Source organism: Calidris pugnax, unplaced genomic scaffold, assembly GCF_001431845.1.
Source record: "Calidris pugnax isolate Ruff unplaced genomic scaffold, ASM143184v1 scaffold273, whole genome shotgun sequence".
In the NCBI taxonomy this organism is placed as follows: domain Eukaryota; kingdom Metazoa; phylum Chordata; class Aves; order Charadriiformes; family Scolopacidae; genus Calidris; species Calidris pugnax.
In genome coordinates, this window is record NW_015094508.1 from 3458360 (window position 1) to 3479288 (window position 20929).

The window sequence follows — 20929 nt, forward strand, 5'->3', positions numbered from 1 at the left end:
CGCCAGTCGGCCGGGACCTCCCCAGTTTGCCAGGACTGTTGGTAAATGATGGTGAGTGGCTCCGCAAGCACTTCTGCCAGTTCCCTCAGCACCCTCGGGTGGATCTCATCTGGTCCCATAGACTTGTTTACATCTAGGTGTTGGAGCAGGTCCATCACCACCTCCCTTTGAATTATAGGGGCTTCACTCTGCTCCCCACCCCTGCCTGCTAGTTCAGGGGTCTGGATATTTAGGGAACCCCCTATCCTACTGCTAAAGACTGAGGCAAAGAAGGCATTTAGGACTTCAGCCTTCTCCTCATCTTTGGTCACTATGTTACCTCCTTTATCCAGTAGAGGATGGAGGTTGTCCAGAGACCTCTTCTTGCTATTAATATATTTATAGAAATTCTTTTTATTGTTTTTAACATCCAAAGCCAGGTTGAGTTCTAGTTGGGCTTTGGCCTTCCTAATCTTTTCCCTACATAACTTTGCTATACCCTTGTAATCTTCCTGCGTGGCCTGCCCCTTTTTCCAAAGGTCATAAATTCTCCTTTTTTCTCTAAGCTGTGACCCTAACATCGAGAATTTTTTTTTAATTTACCCAGGTTTTTTGTGTGTGTGGTTTTGTTTTTTTGTTTTCCCCAGCATTTTTAGGATGAGAGTTGGTGTCAGCAAATATTTTTCCTTTTCCATTTGGAAGATGGAGAAATATTCTTGTCTAGCAGTATATCTGCAGACTTGAGAGTAGCTCGGAATGCTGACTATTGTGTTACTATTGTGAGGTTTCTCTTTCAATTTTACGTTTGAAGACGGTAAAGGTCTGATCCCAAAATAAAAGTTTTCCCTACTTAAGAATGGGAATTCCCTACTCAAAACTTTTATTCTGTGTTATTGAAAATAGGTTGCAAGCCAGAGAGGAGATTTTTTTTCTCAGGTTTTCAAATAGGCAGCTTGTATTCAAGAGCAGGTATGTGTGAAACATCTCACACAAACATGCATAATGCAATTTCTCATTTAATAAGGTGTCCATCTCACATGTTGAAGTCTTAGCATTCCTGCTACAAATGCAAAAAGTCTCTCATGACTTAATTAATAGAATACAGACAAAACCAGTGTTTTTATTTTCATTTTATATAATGATTCATCCAAAAAGAAGACGTACCAAAGACCTGGGAGTTTTCTGAGGCTCATCACTATCTTAATTCTAGAACAGTAACTTGTATTTGGAGCATTTCAATAAGCATAGATTTTTACAGGGTAGACAAGATTGCTAAGTGTTTCACAGTATCAGCTTATTGTAGGTATTATTGATGCAATATTGTAAATTAGATTGCAATATAGTACAAAAGACTTAAACAGACAACCTAAAGCTCCATTACAGTGTTATTGCCTTTGTGGCCTGCAACAGAACCAGTGAGAGACTTTCTGGCAATTGTGATTCCAGGAAGGTACACACACACACCAAAACATTTGTCCTAATATGCGTCAGTGGCAACTTGTAGGCCTTGATGTTATTATACAGAAAAATAATCCCATTTTCCCCTGGACCCAGCGGTAGTGCATGAATATGTAAGATAAAACAATAAACTAGAAGAAATGAGTGAATTTGGGAATGGAAGCAAGGAAAAACTGCATACCTGTCCCAATATCCTTTTTCCCCTTTGGCTTAGGCTTTCCCCACCTGCTGCAACCATGCCTGGTGACCTGTAAGTCAGCCTGTGTTCAAAGAATCCAAAGTCCTGGCTTTTACTCCAGCCTTTCAGCCATAAGTTAAACTGTTGTTTTTTCCTATTTATCTTTTCATCCTGCCCTGTGACTAGTGGGATAGAGGAGAACACAACCTGTGCTCCTGATCCCTTGACTAGTTGTCCCAGACTTCGGAAATCCTTTCTCATTGCCTTAAGGCTTCTTGTATTTACCTCATCATGGCCCACCTGAAATATCAGAAGTGGGTTGTAGTCCAAGGGTTGAACCAGGGTGCGAGTCTTATTTAGTATGTCCCTAGTCCTGGCCCCAGGGAGGCAGGTGACTTCCCTATGGGATGGGTCCGGCCTACAGATTGGGCCCTCTGTACCATACAAAAGGGAGTCACCGATTACAATGACCCTTCTTTTTTTCTTAGTTGTTCAGGTCCTGAGACACGGGGCTGGGCGACCCATCCAGGGAGCCTCACTGGGGAGCTCATCGTCTCCAGCATCATCTGCCTCATCCCCAAAATCCAGATCACCAAACAAGTGTATCTGGGAGTGTGGGGAAGGCTGTCGAGGGTTCCGCTTCCCACTCTGAGGCAGGACCCTTGGTTTTTCTGATGTTTCTAGCCAAGACGCTCCATCCTCCTCTCCAGCAGCCAGTTCCTCTTCCAAGATTCCATATCGGTTCTGGAGGGGTAGCTGGGGAGGTGGGAAGGGCAGGGAGGAGATTTGCCTGCTTCGCCTAGCAGGGACCTTTTTCCATCCCCCCTCCTCTCCGAGGTCTCCTTCTACTGCCGGGTGAGAAGTGGGAGGATGGTCCTCTGTTGTATGTGGGGCCCCAACGTGTTCCCTTACTCTCAGGGAGTGGGCCCACCAGTCTATCTCCTTCTCACACTCTCTGATAGTCCTCAACCTTTCCACTTCCTCCTTCAGCTCTACCACCAGGCTGAGGAGATCATTCACCTGTTCGCATCTCACACAGGTGTTGTCCTCACTACCCTCCATGGCAAGGGCCAGGCCCCGACACTCCCTGCATCCAGAGGCCTGGACACCCACATGTTTACGCAGGGCCTCTGTCTGAGTGCCCACGGCTTTCTTAACAATGGCCTTCGACCTAGTTCTGACCATAGCTTGTTGTCTGTTAGCAAGAGACAGTGCCAGTTGTGTAACTACTGAAAGAAACTGAACTTACCTTGTACAAAGGCAGAGGTTCAGGACGCTGTTGTACAAGTCACAGCGACGTGAGGCACTGACCAAGACAGGCCCCCGAGCACTGCTTGTGGCTCAGTGGGCCGAGGCTAGCCTCCCGGGGGCTCCTTATCAGGTGTGACGAGCCGCCGGAGGTGCTGGCGCCGCTCAGGCCACTCAGCAGCCCACCCACCGCCTGTCAGCCTCGACCACAAGGAGAAGGCTTTGCCCTGCGTCCAAAAAGCCCCCAAAAGAGCTTCTCGTCGGCCTTTTCCAGCTACAGATCCCTCACCCAGCGCAGTCTTACCTGCCCTGGAGCCGGTCCCTGCCTTCCCCTCAGCCATTATAATTGTGGGAAAACTGAACTTGTTGCAGAAAAACGCAAAGCTGGTTTCTTTGAAGAGATGGTCACTCAAGATACTGCTTATGATGGATGGGAGTATTTTGATTCATTCCTACTCACCAGGGACATCTATCTTCCCAGATCATGTCAGAAGATGACCTCAAACCTCATCCCAGTAACAGCTGAACTTCAGCACATTCGAAATATTTATCAGGAGATTTTCTATTTGGAGAATATGAACATCTTTCATATTCCTTTTCTCAGGCTTTTTTTCATGGGAGGTACAAGATTGAGTATTTCAAAATGAAATCTGGTTCAAGATAAAGGCTAATAGGAAACCGTTCTCCATCATTGCAACTAGTGCTCTAGCTTCTTGATCAAACTGCATGCAGACGTCTGAGAAAAGCAGCAGGATGATTTTTTTCCCCCAACTTCAGTTTCAGCATCTTTCAAACGTTTCCTTTTTAATTGTCCTGTTTTTTAAGCATTTTACTTTATTTCTGACTTGTTTCCTCTTGCCTTTCATAGAAAAGATCCCTCATACTATGCTTTAGCCTTCAGCAGTATTTTTTGCCCTTCTCTCCTACTCTTCTACGTTTGTTAGGATAGGTCAGTCTTCCCTTCTTGTTCCTAAGATTCTCCTTGTAACACTTTCCCAGGTATTCTAAACATCACGTTTGATCAAATCTGTTTTTCCAGTGAAACAGAAAATTATTTTAAAGGCAGTAAGTAGAAAGAAGTTCCTTTATCTTTTCCATTTTATGCCACCATAACATCTTACGTCACTAAACTAAGTGAAAAAGAAATGTTCTGGTCCATGACCTATTTTATGATACCTACTGGTGTTGATCTTATGTGGATAGCAGTAGGGCCAATATGATTAGTTTTGCTTTAAGAACAACCCTATTATTTCAGCAATATGTTGATGAATATTATTCCTCCATTCAAAGTACAAAAATACAGCATAAATCCCACTGTGATTTACATCAAATTTCTCATATTCAGCCTCCGTACCATTTGCATCGTTATAATTTCAGCATAAAAACACCTTCCATCTTCAAAGAGGTTCCTTAAGTAGGTTTCACCTGCTCTTCCTATTCTTACGCAATTTAAATCTGAATACACTCATTTTCCCGAGCAGATGGATGGGAACATGTGTTGATCGAGATTCTACATTCTTAAAATATAAGATCCCAATGGGTAAATATTCATCAGCCGGACTCTCCCTTGGTGTTTTACACAAGTGATTGCTGCTTCAGCTACCACATTTTTTTTTAACCGGGAAGTGACCAATGATGTAAATACCTTCATAGTACTCTTCCTACTTCTTCACTCAAATTCCCCTCAGCCATTATAATTGTGGGAAAACTGAACTTGTTGCAGAAAAACGCAAAGCTGGTTTCTTTGAAGAGATGGTCACTCAAGATACTGCTTATGATGGATGGGAGTATTTTGATTCATTCCTACTCACCAGGGACATCTATCTTCCCAGATCATGTCAGAAGATGACCTCAAACCTCATCCCAGTAACAGCTGAACTTCAGCACATTCGAAATATTTATCAGGAGATTTTCTATTTGGAGAATATGAACATCTTTCATATTCCTTTTCTCAGGCTTTTTTTCATGGGAGGTACAAGATTGAGTATTTCAAAATGAAATCTGGTTCAAGATAAAGGCTAATAGGAAACCGTTCTCCATCATTGCAACTAGTGCTCTAGCTTCTTGATCAAACTGCATGCAGACGTCTGAGAAAAGCAGCAGGATGATTTTTTTCCCCCAACTTCAGTTTCAGCATCTTTCAAACGTTTCCTTTTTAATTGTCCTGTTTTTTAAGCATTTTACTTTATTTCTGACTTGTTTCCTCTTGCCTTTCATAGAAAAGATCCCTCATACTATGCTTTAGCCTTCAGCAGTATTTTTTGCCCTTCTCTCCTACTCTTCTACGTTTGTTAGGATAGGTCAGTCTTCCCTTCTTGTTCCTAAGATTCTCCTTGTAACACTTTCCCAGGTATTCTAAACATCACGTTTGATCAAATCTGTTTTTCCAGTGAAACAGAAAATTATTTTAAAGGCAGTAAGTAGAAAGAAGTTCCTTTATCTTTTCCATTTTATGCCACCATAACATCTTACGTCACTAAACTAAGTGAAAAAGAAATGTTCTGGTCCATGACCTATTTTATGATACCTACTGGTGTTGATCTTATGTGGATAGCAGTAGGGCCAATATGATTAGTTTTGCTTTAAGAACAACCCTATTATTTCAGCAATATGTTGATGAATATTATTCCTCCATTCAAAGTACAAAAATACAGCATAAATCCCACTGTGATTTACATCAAATTTCTCATATTCAGCCTCCGTACCATTTGCATCGTTATAATTTCAGCATAAAAACACCTTCCATCTTCAAAGAGGTTCCTTAAGTAGGTTTCACCTGCTCTTCCTATTCTTACGCAATTTAAATCTGAATACACTCATTTTCCCGAGCAGATGGATGGGAACATGTGTTGATCGAGATTCTACATTCTTAAAATATAAGATCCCAATGGGTAAATATTCATCAGCCGGACTCTCCCTTGGTGTTTTACACAAGTGATTGCTGCTTCAGCTACCACATTTTTTTTTAACCGGGAAGTGACCAATGATGTAAATACCTTCATAGTACTCTTCCTACTTCTTCACTCAAAGTCCTGGAGGATACAGGAAAAAAAGCCTCCCTTTCTAAAATGTCTTCTTCAGAGTAGTACATAAATCTATACAGTCATGTTAACTTTTGCCTCCCACCCAGAAAACATGCAGAAGGGAATACATTTCAAAAGACAATGTGAATATGGTCCTTTAAGATAGCCTTAAATCTAATGATTTGAGCATTAGATGGGTGCACTAGTGGTTTGAACTGCTGGCTCAAACCCTCCTCCTTGTCATAGTAGGCTAATAAGAGGTTGAACCTGTGCTTCTCACTTCGCGTGCTGACTGCAGAACAGGCCCAGAATAAACAGGCAACCACTTCTCAGCCACAGTTAAGATTGTTCCAGTCCTTCTAGGACCGGATGGAGACTTCAAGAAGGAAACCTGAAATTTGTGAAACCAAAGAATCCTAACAGCTGCTCTGAGGCTAAGCTTTAGAAAAGGGTAAAGCTGAAGATAAATCTTTCATTACCAGTTAGTCTGAGTAGTTTTCTGCCCAATAAATGGGCATGGCTGTCTCCATCAGAGACATTTACTTCCCACACTGCATCACTTATGACTTCTCATTCCACTTTAGGGAAGAGACTCCAATTTTTCATGTCTAATCAAGCTTTGCAGCACTCAGCTACTAAATATTTGATGGATTTAGCCCTTAGAAATCAAACTGAGGCACAGAAAAACTAAAATGGAGATAAAGCTTTTCACAGAAATAATTGATAGAAAATAAATTTAATGTAAGCAGGAATTACAACAACTGGAATTAGAAGTTTTGCAAAAGCAAGGGGTCACAGAAATTATTTTCTGTAGTGAGCTATAGTGATTTTATACTATAATACATAGTAACTTCCCATAGACTTGATAGAGAGCCTTTTACAAGAGGAATATGGATATGACTTCAAATTCTTGATATATAGGTGACAAAAAACCCATGAAGTCACTTTGCATTTAAATATTCTAAGATGACCAGATGTACTAAAAATAGAAACTTTTCTAATGACATTCCCGATATAGTATGTGTGTATACACCAGAAGAATGTAGATATGAAGAAATGTTCTAAAGGTATATTAAGCGGAAATTCCTACATGATCTTACAAAAATTAAGTTTGGCAAAGGCATGTCTTTCAAAGCGAATCATACAGTAAAATTAAATTCTCACTTAAAATTTATTTAAAGAAGGTTTTTGCAGTTTTCTGAAATTTGTTCTGACTTAAATGGTCCTCAAAGAAAATGTATACTTTTACATACACAATAGGGTTAGGGGAACTGCGCACTTCCAGGTGAGCATGGCAAGTTTGCTTATCTTTGGTGATGAGAGGCAAAAAAGATTTATTCAAAACTTCAGAGTTATACGATAGTTAACCACAGAAATCAGCATTACAATTAATCCTCAGTAGAGTAAGCACTTTACATAATTGAAAAAAATCTACTCATATGATGAATTCTGGAAATATGCTGAAAGCTCCTTTCACTTCCTTTCCTCTTTCTTTGTAACAGTTTTGGCTATACTCTAGAAAGAGCACTTAAATACAGCAAAGAAAGATGCAACACAGTGACAAGAGCCAGTTAAAAAGAAAACAGAACACACAGAAAAGGCTTATTTTGCCCATATATTTTCCAGGTTATTGATAGAAGTGTTTACATATTAAAAAACACTTTTGGTAATTCCATCAGATTTGAAACTGGAGGCAGTGCAACTTCAGAGTTTCGTAATTCAAAGTCTAAGAAATACTTTAGGACTCATTGAATTGTCAGCATCTAGAGAACATATGCACTAAAATATTTCAGCCAGGAAACAAGAGAAAGTCTAAGAAGAATGCAAATAGATTTTAAATGCATACACAACTTCTGCCAGGCCAGAAGTACAGATTTCTTGACCAGCAAGAAATCTGCACAAGTTCTTCACATTCACTGCATGGAGGCTGTGAGAACAATAACTAGATCATTTAAGAATAAAAATCAGAATTCTGTTCATCATAACAATGGAAAATATGGTAAAAAAACGCTAAAATTATGAGTGAGAATTAGTAACAGTGTTGACTTAACCATGATGTAGCCACAGAATGAAAAAAATACACTCAGACATACCTAACTGGAAAAGCATTGTGCTCTACTGCACACCAAATAAATACCTCATAAAAGCAGGTGACGCAAGAAAAACTGCAATTGCATGTTACAAATCTCAGTTCGTAATATCTCAATGATGCAGCTGTTTCAACAGAATTCTGTAGTGAAAATGGCCTTGTAAACAGAATAAGAAATTCCAGCTTCACAAGCTTGCATTAGTATTGGTGTGAATTAAGAATAACTCAGAGAATCATGAAACGCAGCTAACGAATTATAACATGAATAGGACCTTCCTGTCACATACATTAATGTAACTATTACTGCCATTTTCTGTTTAGAAAAAAGCATAAATATCCACCTTGTATCAGGCTTATCATCATACCATTCATATGAATTTTCAGTGAAAAAATTGGAACACTTACATTTTTCCTTACTGCTGTTACTGTTATGCAGAAAATCCCCATCTGAACGCATTGTAGGGAAATCATCTTCATCATCTTCTACCACTAAATTTGAGAGAAAGTGTGTTATGGGAGTGAGAAAGCATTTCCAATTCAACATGCAAGAAAAAATTAAAAGCATCTTCACAGCTAGGCAGTATTTTCCTTTTCACAACCATGAACAGCCCTGCCTTTTTTTTTCTTTTGACCCAGGACCACTATCAACATTACTGTGAGAAACCATCAGGAGACAAATACTTGCTCAGTGTTGAAAGTCTAGCACTGGATTCTATGGGAATAACAACATTATTTTGGTGTTACAACTGAATAAGCAGGGAGCCATGACTCAACAACTATCTACTCTTCTACATTATGAAGTTTGCAAAGAAGTGGAATTGTATTTATCCACTATTTTCTTACTACCAAAAGTTTCAAGCTGCCAGGTCAAACACAGGGATGAATGTAAATGCCTCAGGAGAGAGCATGGATATGACAACAAGTTGTGCTGTTGAGAGGAGCAATTCAGAGACACACAGACATTCACACCTGAGTCTACCAGGGCCTCAAGTGTGCACTCAGTGCTGTAGTTCCAGCCAATGCATCTCAGGAGCATTCATTATGGCAGCACCTTCACCTTTTTTAAAGAATGTACTTTCTCTATCAAAAGTAATATCCTATTGGATTTCCAAAATAAAAGGTAAGAGATACAGCAATGAACTAATTGAATTTTAGAGGGTAAACAATCATTATTCTGTAACATCAAATGCTTAACATGGCATTTATTTTGTCCTGTTGAGAGTTACAGATCAATATTAAGTTAACCAGGGTTTTATGGAAATCCAACTTTTGAAGTGAAAGTAGTTAACACTATGCAAGCAGAAAAACCTATGACCAATCCCTACACTAAAGAGTAAATTTAAGATACATATTTTATTTATATGGCATCAAACTCCATAGCAACTATTTCAAGGGTTATTACTGTGCGAAAAAGCTAAATTCTGTTGAGACACAAGTTTTCAGTTACAGTTACCTTTATCCCTCTGGAGTTCATCTTTGGAAACCGCATCTGCGCAGGCATCAAAGTATTTCTGTAAAGTATCAACTTGTCTACATAAGATGTCTCTAAAAGTTTCCATTTCTGCAAGCTTCTCGCGTAAGCTATGGCCCTTCTGAAAATACAAGAGAAAAACAGCCTGAAATGCATCTAGATACTCAGCAATAGTTCAGTGCATTAATAAAAAAAAAAAAGGATTCCTGCAGCTATGAAGAACAACTTCAAGTACACTAAGGAAATTTTAGATATCAGCAGCTATGAAATACTGTCAACATTAGAAGAGCATAAGGAACGGCATATAAGTGTTCCTTACTCATTTTGTCCACTGGTCTCAATCTTTTGTCTTGACTGCATCTGCTACATAAAAGCATTCAAACAAAAGCTTATTAAAAATGTGATCTTGCATGCTACCAACTTTATGCCTATTTGCCTTATAAAGAGTCAGCTCCAGTTTAAGATCTTTGTTGCAATGTTTACTCCCCTTTCCTGTGTTGCTGCTCCTCTGCTCTCCCAGAAGCACAGCCCACCCAAGTTCATATGTTAAATATTTATCCACACGAGACAAGGATTTGTCAATCAGTATTAATCAAATTTATTGATTAAATCATAGAATGAGCATTTCTTTCATTTAGACAGCTTGATACTCCGAGGATTAAATTAGGAAAGGATAATAAATGCTCCCACAGGTATGTTTTTTCTTCCCATTGGAAGATGACACCAGTTTAAAAGGGACAACTGCATAGAAGCATGAGATAGCTTCCTATATGATCTGTTCATCATCCTATGATAAATTACTAACACTTATGGTAAACCCAGTATTCTGTATTTTTTGTATTATAGTGTGAATGAATCTTCACATAAATAATTTCTTTTCCAGTTGCACGTGTTATTTAAACACCAATACTAAGACAACTTTATTCACTAACCTTGAATGAAGAGGTGGATGTTGCAGAGTATCCACTTGCTCCAGAAACAAGAGACACCATGGAGCCATGACGTCGTAAACTGGTCTCCGATCCATAGCCAGATTCAGTCTAAAAAACAAATCACACACTAAACTAGAGTGTTGAGGCTTTTTATTAAAAAGAAATAGAGAAAGCAAGATTAATGTAATTTCCTCTGAAACCAGTCCATTTGTTTCTTTTCAGGAAGCAGCAAGGGCTTAACTCAAATTATGCCTGCATATTTAAGATGTTGATGCAGCATCTGTAGTTGCCATCAATCTATATTTTTGTTATCATAACTTATTTTTTTACAGAACATTATCTACAACCTATTATGTGCCCCCAAAAGAACAGGGCAACATATATTTAAGAGTTCAAAACAAAGGGACAATGATCCACTATTTTGGTTTACGTAATGCCTACCAAGCAACTTTTGCACAGCATTCAAAAACCTATACCTGCAGTACTCTACAATTAATCGAAGGATTAACATGGTTCAGTTTGAAGACAATCAGCCTCAGCCAATCTTTCCAATGACTCATATAGTGCCATTTTATTTTTAAAAGCAAACAAAATAGAGATCACAGAAAACAAGACAATTACTGCTACCAAGCTGTTTGGGTTGGTTTTTTTCCTTTGGGCTTTTTTATTGCATATTTTTTTTTGTTTTCCCTCTTGTTCCAGGCTTCTTCAGCATAATTCTTGATAAGAGACTGAAATTATTTTCTACAGAGAACAAAAGTCTACCAAAAACAAGGTGAGATATTAAAAGCAAGAGGGAGAAGACAATAATAGTAAGTGATTAAATAGTGGGAAAAAAACCCCACCCATCTCTTGATTAAAATAACATTAAAAAGATCTAGAAAAATATCAGGTTTGACAAGTTTCCTCACATGTGAAAGAAAAGCAGATACTGAGAAATTGGAAGAAAAATATTTCCCTAAAGGTTAATGTAAATGGCCTGTGTGTGGCAAATGAGAAGAAAAACCCTGAAAGAGAATGTAAGAAATAAACAGATGGTTCAGAGTTAGTATTTGAAATACTGTTAATAGATGAGTTTGACCAAGTAGACAGTAACAACGTTGGAAAAGACAGACATAAGAAATTCTGCCAAATACTTTTTGACAGAAATAAGAAATTCTGCAGTAGCACAGAAATTCTGATGGGGCAGGGAGGAGGGCAGACAAAAATTATATAGAATAAACACGAACCAGTGAGAAAATTCTAGCTGTTGTACTTTTTAATGGAAAAAAGGAAACTGCAAAGGTTTTGGGAAGGCAGGACAGTGCTGACAAACTAAGATGCAAATTGACTTAAAGAGTATTGAAAGAAAGGAGAAAGTTGTTTGAAGTGTTAGTTAAAACAAGAGGATTTTGAAAATACTGTAATATGCAGGACAAAGTATGCATGTTTGGGTAACAAAGGAGCAGTGGCAGAGAAACCCAGTTTGGAGACATGAAGGTGTGACTGAAAAGAAAAAAGTCAGTCCCAGAGCTGTCCACATAACACCTGAATGAACAAGACAATGAAATTATCTAGCAAAACCAATCAACAAGGACCCAAGAGTCAACTTCAATCTGGCCCATTTAAAGAATGGGGTGGAAGACAAGAAAGCATTGAGAAAACAGAAAAGAAACAGGATTGAGTATCAACAGTAGAAGCAGAATTGAAAAATGAATATGACCGATTAAAGCTATCTCATACTGAGCAAGTGTCCTAGACGAATAGCTACATAAACATACCAACCAAAGTGCTAAAAAGTCATTTTTTCACATGGGGCTTTTTTAGAACATCAGTTCAAGCGTTAAGCAGTGTATCCAGCTTTAGTAATACATTGGGATACTGGGCCACATTTTGAACTGCAATGCAATTCAGTGCAAAGATTATACCTTAATTCACTGGTTTGTAATCTTAAGTATAACAGAAATCAAATAATGAAGCTTTAATTAGGTTTTTTGCAAATACTCAATTAGAAACAAAGTGGGTAAGGGAGTTTGGGGTATACCATTATTTCATTTCAGAAGTGCTTAATGAGCATAAAACTGGAAAGAGCATTTTATAAAATGTCACACAACACTCTGAAGCATGAAACATTTAAGATGTCCTCTAAATGCAATTCTAACAACAGTATTTATTAATCATATGCTACAAATATTAAGATGACTCTGAATGTGCTTTTACTACAGTCAATTTGACAGTGGGGACTCATTCTATTTCTCTGTAGGTTGTACACACTAGAAAGAAGATAAAATTTCATTTCATCAGGATATGACTTAATGACTTTAAGATGTAACCAAAATATCCATTGCATTGATGCCAGAGCATTTTAACTAAGGACAGCAAACATCTTCTGATTGCTTTCTCCTTTAAGTGAGAAAGATATACCTATGCAAAACCTGGATTTAAGCTTAGTAAGTTTTTTAAGTTTCTCTATTTGAAGATTTAATCAAAGTCACAACTGAACAGTACGACTGTAGAACTTACAAGAATAGATGTAATCTTAGAATTATATAATCTGATTTATACTCTACATTTGAACTGAATACTTCTCTTCCAATATTACCCATACAGTCAACGCTCAATAAACAAAAAAATTGAGGGTGAAAGAACCCTCCATAACAATATGTAAGCTTAATTTTTTAAGGTACCTTTTCAGCAGTGTATTTGACTGTTATTTATGCTTGTGATTAATAAATTCCACTAAAGAGTTCACTCACACTTCAGAATTGTATACAAGACAGCATATACAGCTATCAGCTTGCAAACCCTGCCAATATAAAGGTGCTACATTAAAAAGCATTTAGGCAGTTTTAACTACTTGCCACTAAGAAGCAAAACCAGCAAACAGAATAGCAGACCAAACAGCATACAGCATGAATCCTAAGCACGTGCATTAACAGATCACGTTCACAAAACTGCCTCAGACAATTATGTTTTAATAGCCATAGGGAAAAAAGGAAAATTACATCAAGAATACTTATTTGTCAGAAGAAACAGAAAATAAGTATTCCTTTATAACTGATGCAGGGAGAAGCCATCCAGCTCATAGCAGACACATGCAAGCAGCTTAACACAAACAATGAAAACAGGCATCATGCAAAGCCCCACCATTCTACTACCGCAACATCTAAAAGAGAGCAGGTCACTGCCGCATTTATGTCTTGCAAAGCAGATCATCATTAACTATTCACTGTAGAAATGGTCAATTACATTGAGAAGAGGAATGTAGAAACAGGCTTCTTCTGTTTACACAATTTTTAATCTCCCAAGACAAAAAACTGGAAAAGCAGGTAGAGTCCATATAATAGAAGCCAAGAGTCTCTGCTTGAAAACAAAATAACTTGCAGTAGTTGTATCAATTCATACCACCAAGCACTAAAGCTAAATTACCATGCTCACTATACAGATGCAGTTCTTTGCAATTCCATGCGTTCATCATAGCTTCAAAGCCACACTAAAACTGGCACTTGTTAGTACATCGCAACACCTTCAGCTTTCTAAGGCGGTGCACAAAATCCATTAATCCTTTTGTTGTGTCAGACGAGAGGAAAGAGCCACATGATCCAAAGCTTCATGTGATTCTTTATTGGAGCAGGTTGCTGGTATCAGCAACAAGGCAGTGCATCAGAAAAGCTGCTTTCAGTAAAATAGCTAAGTATCTGCAGAATCACACCGCAGACCTCCATTACAGCTCACACTGATCCGACAGTCAGGGGTTTCCTAAAGTGGGTCAGTAATACTCTCGAGTAAAGCACAGGCTCATGGGAAAGCTCCCCCTCTTTAAGAAGAAATAAATCAAAGCAAATTATTCTCCCATGTCTTCAAGGAATCTTTTTATTATGTCTCAACTTAGTGCCTGTCAAGCAATTCAAATCATGTTTGTCTACCAAGGCAGATATTTTCAGTTAGCAGCATAAATTATTTATTATTTTACATAACACAAGCAGCAAGCAGCTCCTCCCTCTAGGCATACGGCACACCCTAGGAGGCGATGAAACAGACATTTGGATACAGTGACTCTAATCATGTTCTCTGCAGTATTTCTAAAAAAATCCTACTAAAACATCCAAGAGATCAAACTGCAATAGCTTATGAAAAACAAGAATGCAGAAAAAAGTAAAAACACAAAATGAAAAAGGTACTATGAAAGATTTGGTGGAGACAAAGCAGACAAGCTCGGTGAAACAACTGTGTTCCAAGGACAATTTTTAGACTTGTTTCACCACAGACTTGAAGTGTTACTGCTAGGATGAGCCAAAGAAGGGCTACCTAGGGATGCCTGCAGGCATTAATAACACCACACTACAGGCAGGGCAGTCCTAAGGACTGAAGTTAAAAATACAACTAACGTGTCTATAGGTCTGATTTTCCAATTGTTCCATAGCCGCTGACAATGGGAATTTGAAGTTTCAAAACAGAGGTATTTATTGGCAGGAAGGCAGAGATGGGAATTTCACAATCCAGGTCACAGCAGCTGGATAATGGTTCCCCTGCCTACAGACCTCCCAAGCACAGTGCAGGGGATTACTTAGAAAACAAAAAAGCTTCTAACATGACCTTTCTTTGCAGCTGCACAAGCAGGTGAACAAATGTAGTAATATTTTTCCTCCAACAGTGATAAATGTGGTAATTCCATAGTAAATAGCATACTACATGCACAGGTGGAAAAAAAAAACCAGGAATTCTGAGTTGAAAAAGAAGTATAATAAGAAAACTGAAACCACCAGAATCATAGAATGGTTTGGGTTGGAATGGACCTTAAAGATCATTAAGTTCCAACCCCCCCTGCCATGGGCAGGGACACCTCCCACAAGACCAGGTTTCTCAAACCATAGCAATACAGCCCTAAGATTATTGTAACTGCTATACTCACTTGTCCAATCTAAGTAACAAAAATCGAAAGTTCTCTGCTGAGAAGCAGCATCAACACAAATCATTGCAGAAAGAAGAGAACGCATGCTGACAAAGAGGCAACTAAAGGCCAATGACTGGTTTTTGATAATCCTTATCCACGTAGTTCACACCCATGTTTACTTACATGGATGTGCACTGTTTTTCTATGAATTCTCTTAACTCTTAATGTACACAGGAAAACTACTCACCAAATATTATTCAACATCTTTAAATGCTAAGATTCCACAAAAGTTGAACAGGGAGAGGCAGCCACTCCAAAAGCAAAATGAAGAACAGCCAGGAGGACACTCAAGAGCCCACAGCCTTTAATGTCCTGCTCCTCATGCTTGGGAACCACTGTGTACAAGTGTAATTTTATAGAATAATACTCTTCCCTGAGCCAAAGTACAGAAACCCAAGGTGACAATAATAGCATTCCTCTGTATACTGATCAGCAATAAAACTAAAGCAGCTTGTACTGTTGGGCCATGAGGCTACAGCAAGACTGGGAGAGGTCTACATTTGCCCCTTCTATGAATCTGGGCTGTCAGGAGAGGGAAAAGTAAGATCTTTAGAGCTACACAATAATTAGGAATCTCCATTCTGCTACCACTGCCAGGAAAAGCACTGATGTTCTGGCCACGGCTCCCAATACACTGAAGTGAGTATTCTTACTTGCTTTGATGCTTTGACAGGTAGAAGGTATAGTCATAAATTTTAAATAATTATTTCATTCAAACACATACTGCTTGATCTTGGTTTAAGGCTAGTCCTTGCACAACTGTGCCTTTAAAAATCAGAACAGTTCTTGATCCTGCTGCAAGCACTTACCATATCTTTCTTTTTAACAGCTATACAAAGCTACACAATAGTTAAACTGCATTTAATAGTTATATTAAATCATTGCATTGTATAAAATTCTAAAAGGAGTGTTGCCAGGGACGGTGCACAAGTGCTAGTAGGCAGAGGAGCCAGGAGGTGGCAGGGAAACCTGCTGCAGCAGCTGGGGACTGGCTTCTCCCCTGCAAGGATGCGGAGGGAAAGCCGGGACAAGGCACACAGGGGTAACCCAGCTCCCATCAGCAGCCACCAGAGTGAACTGCACCCTGTGCTCGCAGGTAACAGACATGTAAATAATATCTTATCCTTCAAAGTGGCAGGGAAGGATTAATTGCTTTCTACTACCACTTGGTTGTTGGGGGTTTTTGTTTGGTTGACTGGTTTTGTGTTTTGTTTTTTTTTTTTTTTTTTCTTTTTTTAACCTATTAATGTAATACTTCACTACCTTAAATATCACCTCTGTGCAGAATTGGAAAAACACATCCACAACCAGTGCTATGCCAAAGAATCCTGGGTTAGACCAGAATCAGATTTCAAAGGAGAGACCATGGTTAAACAGCAAAGTTGGTGGTTTTGCCCACCTTTGCAGAAAGTTACTTTTTGCAAGTCTGAGATAGTCTGGGTTCTGGACTTGAGAAGCCTACGCTTTGCTTACTCAGAAGAAACACTTTTATATCAAGAAACCTAGAATTCAAAGCATAGATGCAGGCAAGGTTCTTTAATTGCGCAGAAAAAAAGGGACTACAAAAAGCTTTAGAGTAACACAGAACAAATCCATCAACAAGCTTATCAATAAACAAAAAAAGTATCAAAGCGAATGCTTCTCCAAAACCAACAAAGACCACTAATCTCTTGTTCATCTACTGCAGTTAACAGTTATCTTGTCACTGCTACACATCGTAATAAAATTTTCCCCTCCATTCAATCCTCAGACATCCATCTAGCCATCAGAATAGAAATCTGTTAAACGCTTGGCATACCCCTGAGTATGCAACAGGCTGCAAGCACTGGAGGATAAAGGCAGCTGGAATTGTCAAAGATGGGTAAATCTATATTATGTTTGACGGAATATTTAAGAAAAATTGATCTTACACCCAAAGGAATATCACGAGAACACATTCAGCTTAAACTGCAATATTACAACAGTAATTTGGGAAAAGGTAGGTAAAGAGAAGAGTCTACTTTCAGCACAGTGCTTGTTTTGCATCTTACACCGTATCAAATCTAACACATTTTTCTTGACTTCCAAAACCTATTTCCTATTCACTTCCTTCTTGCTGTAGCCCTTGTTTTTATCAGGTCTCAACACTCACTTCCCTCAAAACCAAGGGAAGCTCATCACTGCACTCATTACACACTTGCACAAAAAAAGTTATATGAAATAAGGAGCTACCCAGGACGTGCATCTTTTTTTGTCATGTTCCTTATATAGTTTCAGATTCCTCATGTTGTCCAGGGTTGAAGTTTCATAAAACCAATCCTTCTATTTGTGCCAGTTATGTTTGTTTAGAAACAAAGCCCAGAGTCCTGCCATCAGTAGCAGCTTTAGGCTTGTTTCCAGCAATACATCAATCTGGCAACATAAAGATTCTGCATCTTAAGCTCAAACTAATTAGGTAATAATTCTGTCCAAAGATAATTTTTTTTCCACTAAAGATTAACAGACTAGAACTATCAATTTAAAGTTCTGAAAGGATAACTATATAAACAAAGAACTGTTCTGCATGACAAGCAGAAAATAACTTACCACAATAAGAAACATTTGCAAGATCTTAAGTCAAACACCTGATACACAATGGATGTACCACCATTTTTAGAAATTAAGACAAACATGAATTGGTTTACAAAGACTAGCACTACCCAATTCTATAATTCTCATGTTAATTTGTGGGTCAAGAATAAGTCTAGTGTGATACAATCAAAGGCTAAAGTGACAAATTATCTTAGCATTTCCAATGTTGAGATACAAGGCCTAGTCCCAGATACAGAAAGGCAAAGAAATGCAACTATAGCACAGTTCCCACCTCAAAAAACTTCAGAAGCAAATTTATATTATGCTAAGAGCTCTGTATGGTTGAGTTTCAAGTAAAAGGCACATCTGAATGTCTGAAAGGATAAGAACTCAGATGATTTACAAAAGGTTGTTGAATCACCAACCCGAAGCAGGAGAGTATGTCCACAAGACACTGTGTTCTAACAGGCCAAGACCGCGCAAATTAAGTTTTCGTACACCCGGTATTACTTCTGTGGCGATTTCTTCACGTCCAAGTGTTTGAAAAGTTAGCAGTTCGTGGGTTGAAACTCCCCCGGCCAATATCCTGTGTGACCACTAGAGGGCAACAGCCAAAAGGAAACAGGCGCGTCTAAAGGTTACTATTGGTCAAAGCCCAATAGTAACCCTCACCCTGTTCCTGCTGCCGTCCCTCTGCACAGAAACCTCCTCTCCCCGCCAGGCGATTAACAACAGAGCAGTTTTACCTTTAGCCTTTATAATTACCTTTGAGACACATTGCTAAGCGAGGATAAGGTTTACCACACAGTATGCAAGAAGTAACAGTGACATCTATTACTGAAACAATGGCAGTGAGCTAGAAGTTTTAATAGAGATTAATGAAATTATTCTTAATATAACCTCTGAGCTGGCTAAAAACAGTGAAGGAACTAACAACACGTTAGTTTCCACTTCAGATTATCCAAAGTCATTAGCACCAAATTAAACACTCTGACAAATGTTTAGCCACAGATTTCCTAAAACTTCATTTAACATGAAGCAGTTAGGATCATTATAATTTGGCTTTAAAAAAGAACGTTTAATATATAACATACAGCAATTTTGTCACCTCTCTCTCAAGAAGCACGTCTCTGCAGAAGACTTTTCTTCACATTCAACTGCTCAGCCATTAGTCTGCAGCTGTCAAACATACAGCTCACAGTGAAAAGGAGGTTTATATACCAGCCTGATGAACAAGCACAGGATTTCTTCATGTACGGAGCATGCATTAAGTAGGTTCTCACCAAACTAGTTTTCCCTGTATGCATATGCACTTTGAGAAGCATCAGAAGAAATAAAGTTCTAGTTAAACCCTTCCAAACCCACAAAAAGTCACGCAGTAGTGATACAGAGACATTCCATTTGAAATAAGTTACCGACTCTATTTATAACATTTCAGTTTAAGTGGGTTTCCTTAGGGGTTTGCAGAACTGTTTTATGCAACGCAGCTTTCTCAAAGCTAATCTTTTGATAATTGAAGTGTTACCTGACATTACAGACCTCAGTAAGAAAATTAAAGTCATCTGCCAATACAAAAACACCCAACACTCCCCCACTCCCCCCCCTCAGCCCCGATCATTATTCATTCATGTGAAAAGAATCAGACTGCTTTTATTTGCTGAAAGCCAACACCCCTTCTGCAAGACAATAGAAAAAACAACTTCAAGCACAGCACAGGTCTTCACAATAAGACGACCTGCCCTGCCCTTGAAGGAAAATCCAGGAACCGGTGGAAAAACAGGTCACAAAGGACTGCTTCTAGTGCACCAGAAGAAAGCAAATCAAAGGATCTAGGCTCCAAAATGCTCCAGACTTAAGGGTAAGTGTTATCACCAGTTTTATACAGGACTGTAATACTATCAGCCATCATTAGGTTGTACATTAAGCTGTGGGTCACCAGTTTTGTTCTTACTGCTTTCCAGAGGAGTAAAAAAAAAACTATGAACAAGATAAACAATGCCAGTGCAGCACTGGGTACCGACACAAAAACCCTCCTTGCAATAATCATAGAATTGCTTAAGTTGGAAGGGACATTTCAGATCATCTAGTCCAACCAAACTAACACTGACAAAACCCACCACTAAACCACATCTCTGAGCACTATGTCTACCCGTCTTTTAAATACCGCCAGGATGGCGACTCAACCCCTTCCCTGGGCAGCCTCTTCCAATGATTAATAACCCTTTCAGTGTAAAAATTTTTCCTAATATCCAATCTAAACCTGGTGCAACTTGAGGCCTTTTCCTCATTAGTTAGAACATTAGTTACAGAACTACGTACTAGTGATAAAACAATCACTTTATTAGCCTATTCTAACTCAGTGTTCTAGTAATTAAACTGACTCATTTTGTGACAGCACCACTGTGGTTTGAAAAGCACTTTCTGCAAGAGCTTGTGCTTTATCTGCACACTATACTATGAGAAGTCCAGGCAACTGCAGAAACACATTCAATATGTACGTCCTTAGGTTAAATTTTCTAGACCCATGTACTGTCTACATAGTGCTGAAGTCCAATCCCATTGCTGGTTCTCTTACAGAGGTATATCCCTGAAGAATTCATCAAGAGAAAGTCACCCACACGTTAACAGCTCACAAACTGACCAAAACACTGACACTACTGCCTACAGACATGGGAATGTGTGTAGGGCAGACTGAAGGACAGTGGCTACATTCTTGCTGTTATCTGCTTTGAATTGCAAAACATTAAAACCTGACTCCACTGGCAAGACAAGGTGCTCCTGGCCCATTCTGCATGGCAGTGACAAAATGCATATTCTGCCACCAGATCTTCATATTCTGACAGATTTGCATATAGTCCAGTTCAGGCATGACAAAGTAGCAGCCATAAAAATGGCAGAGAAGTGAAGCTATGGTATCTACATCCAAAACCACTCCAGACTCAAAGCTGCAGAACCACAGTCTAGGATAGTGAAGGAAAACTTTGCAGACTGCCTGTGTATCACAGGGCTCTAAAAAAGATCCTTCTTGAAGCATTTTGTATTGAGACACTATAAATCAATAAAGCTAG

The 20929-nt window shown here is 38.8% G+C and overlaps 1 protein-coding gene across 3 annotated transcripts in view; it reads right to left on the reverse strand.

Moving 5' to 3' along the window:
- Window positions 1–20929, reverse strand: part of COL4A3BP (collagen, type IV, alpha 3 (Goodpasture antigen) binding protein) — a 79214-nt gene that overhangs the window by 23999 nt on the left and 34286 nt on the right. For 2 of the 3 annotated variants that reach the window (XM_014964999.1, XM_014964998.1), the window contains exons 4-6: window positions 10379–10486; window positions 9429–9567; window positions 8381–8464 (exon numbers count right to left, since the gene is read on the reverse strand). In XM_014964999.1, the coding sequence (XP_014820485.1) occupies window positions 8381–8464; window positions 9429–9567; window positions 10379–10486 (331 nt within the window). Of the gene's footprint in view, window positions 1–8380; window positions 8465–9428; window positions 9568–10378; window positions 10487–13883; window positions 14204–20929 lie in introns of those variants that run through there. The other variant, XM_014965000.1, reaches the window with a different exon arrangement.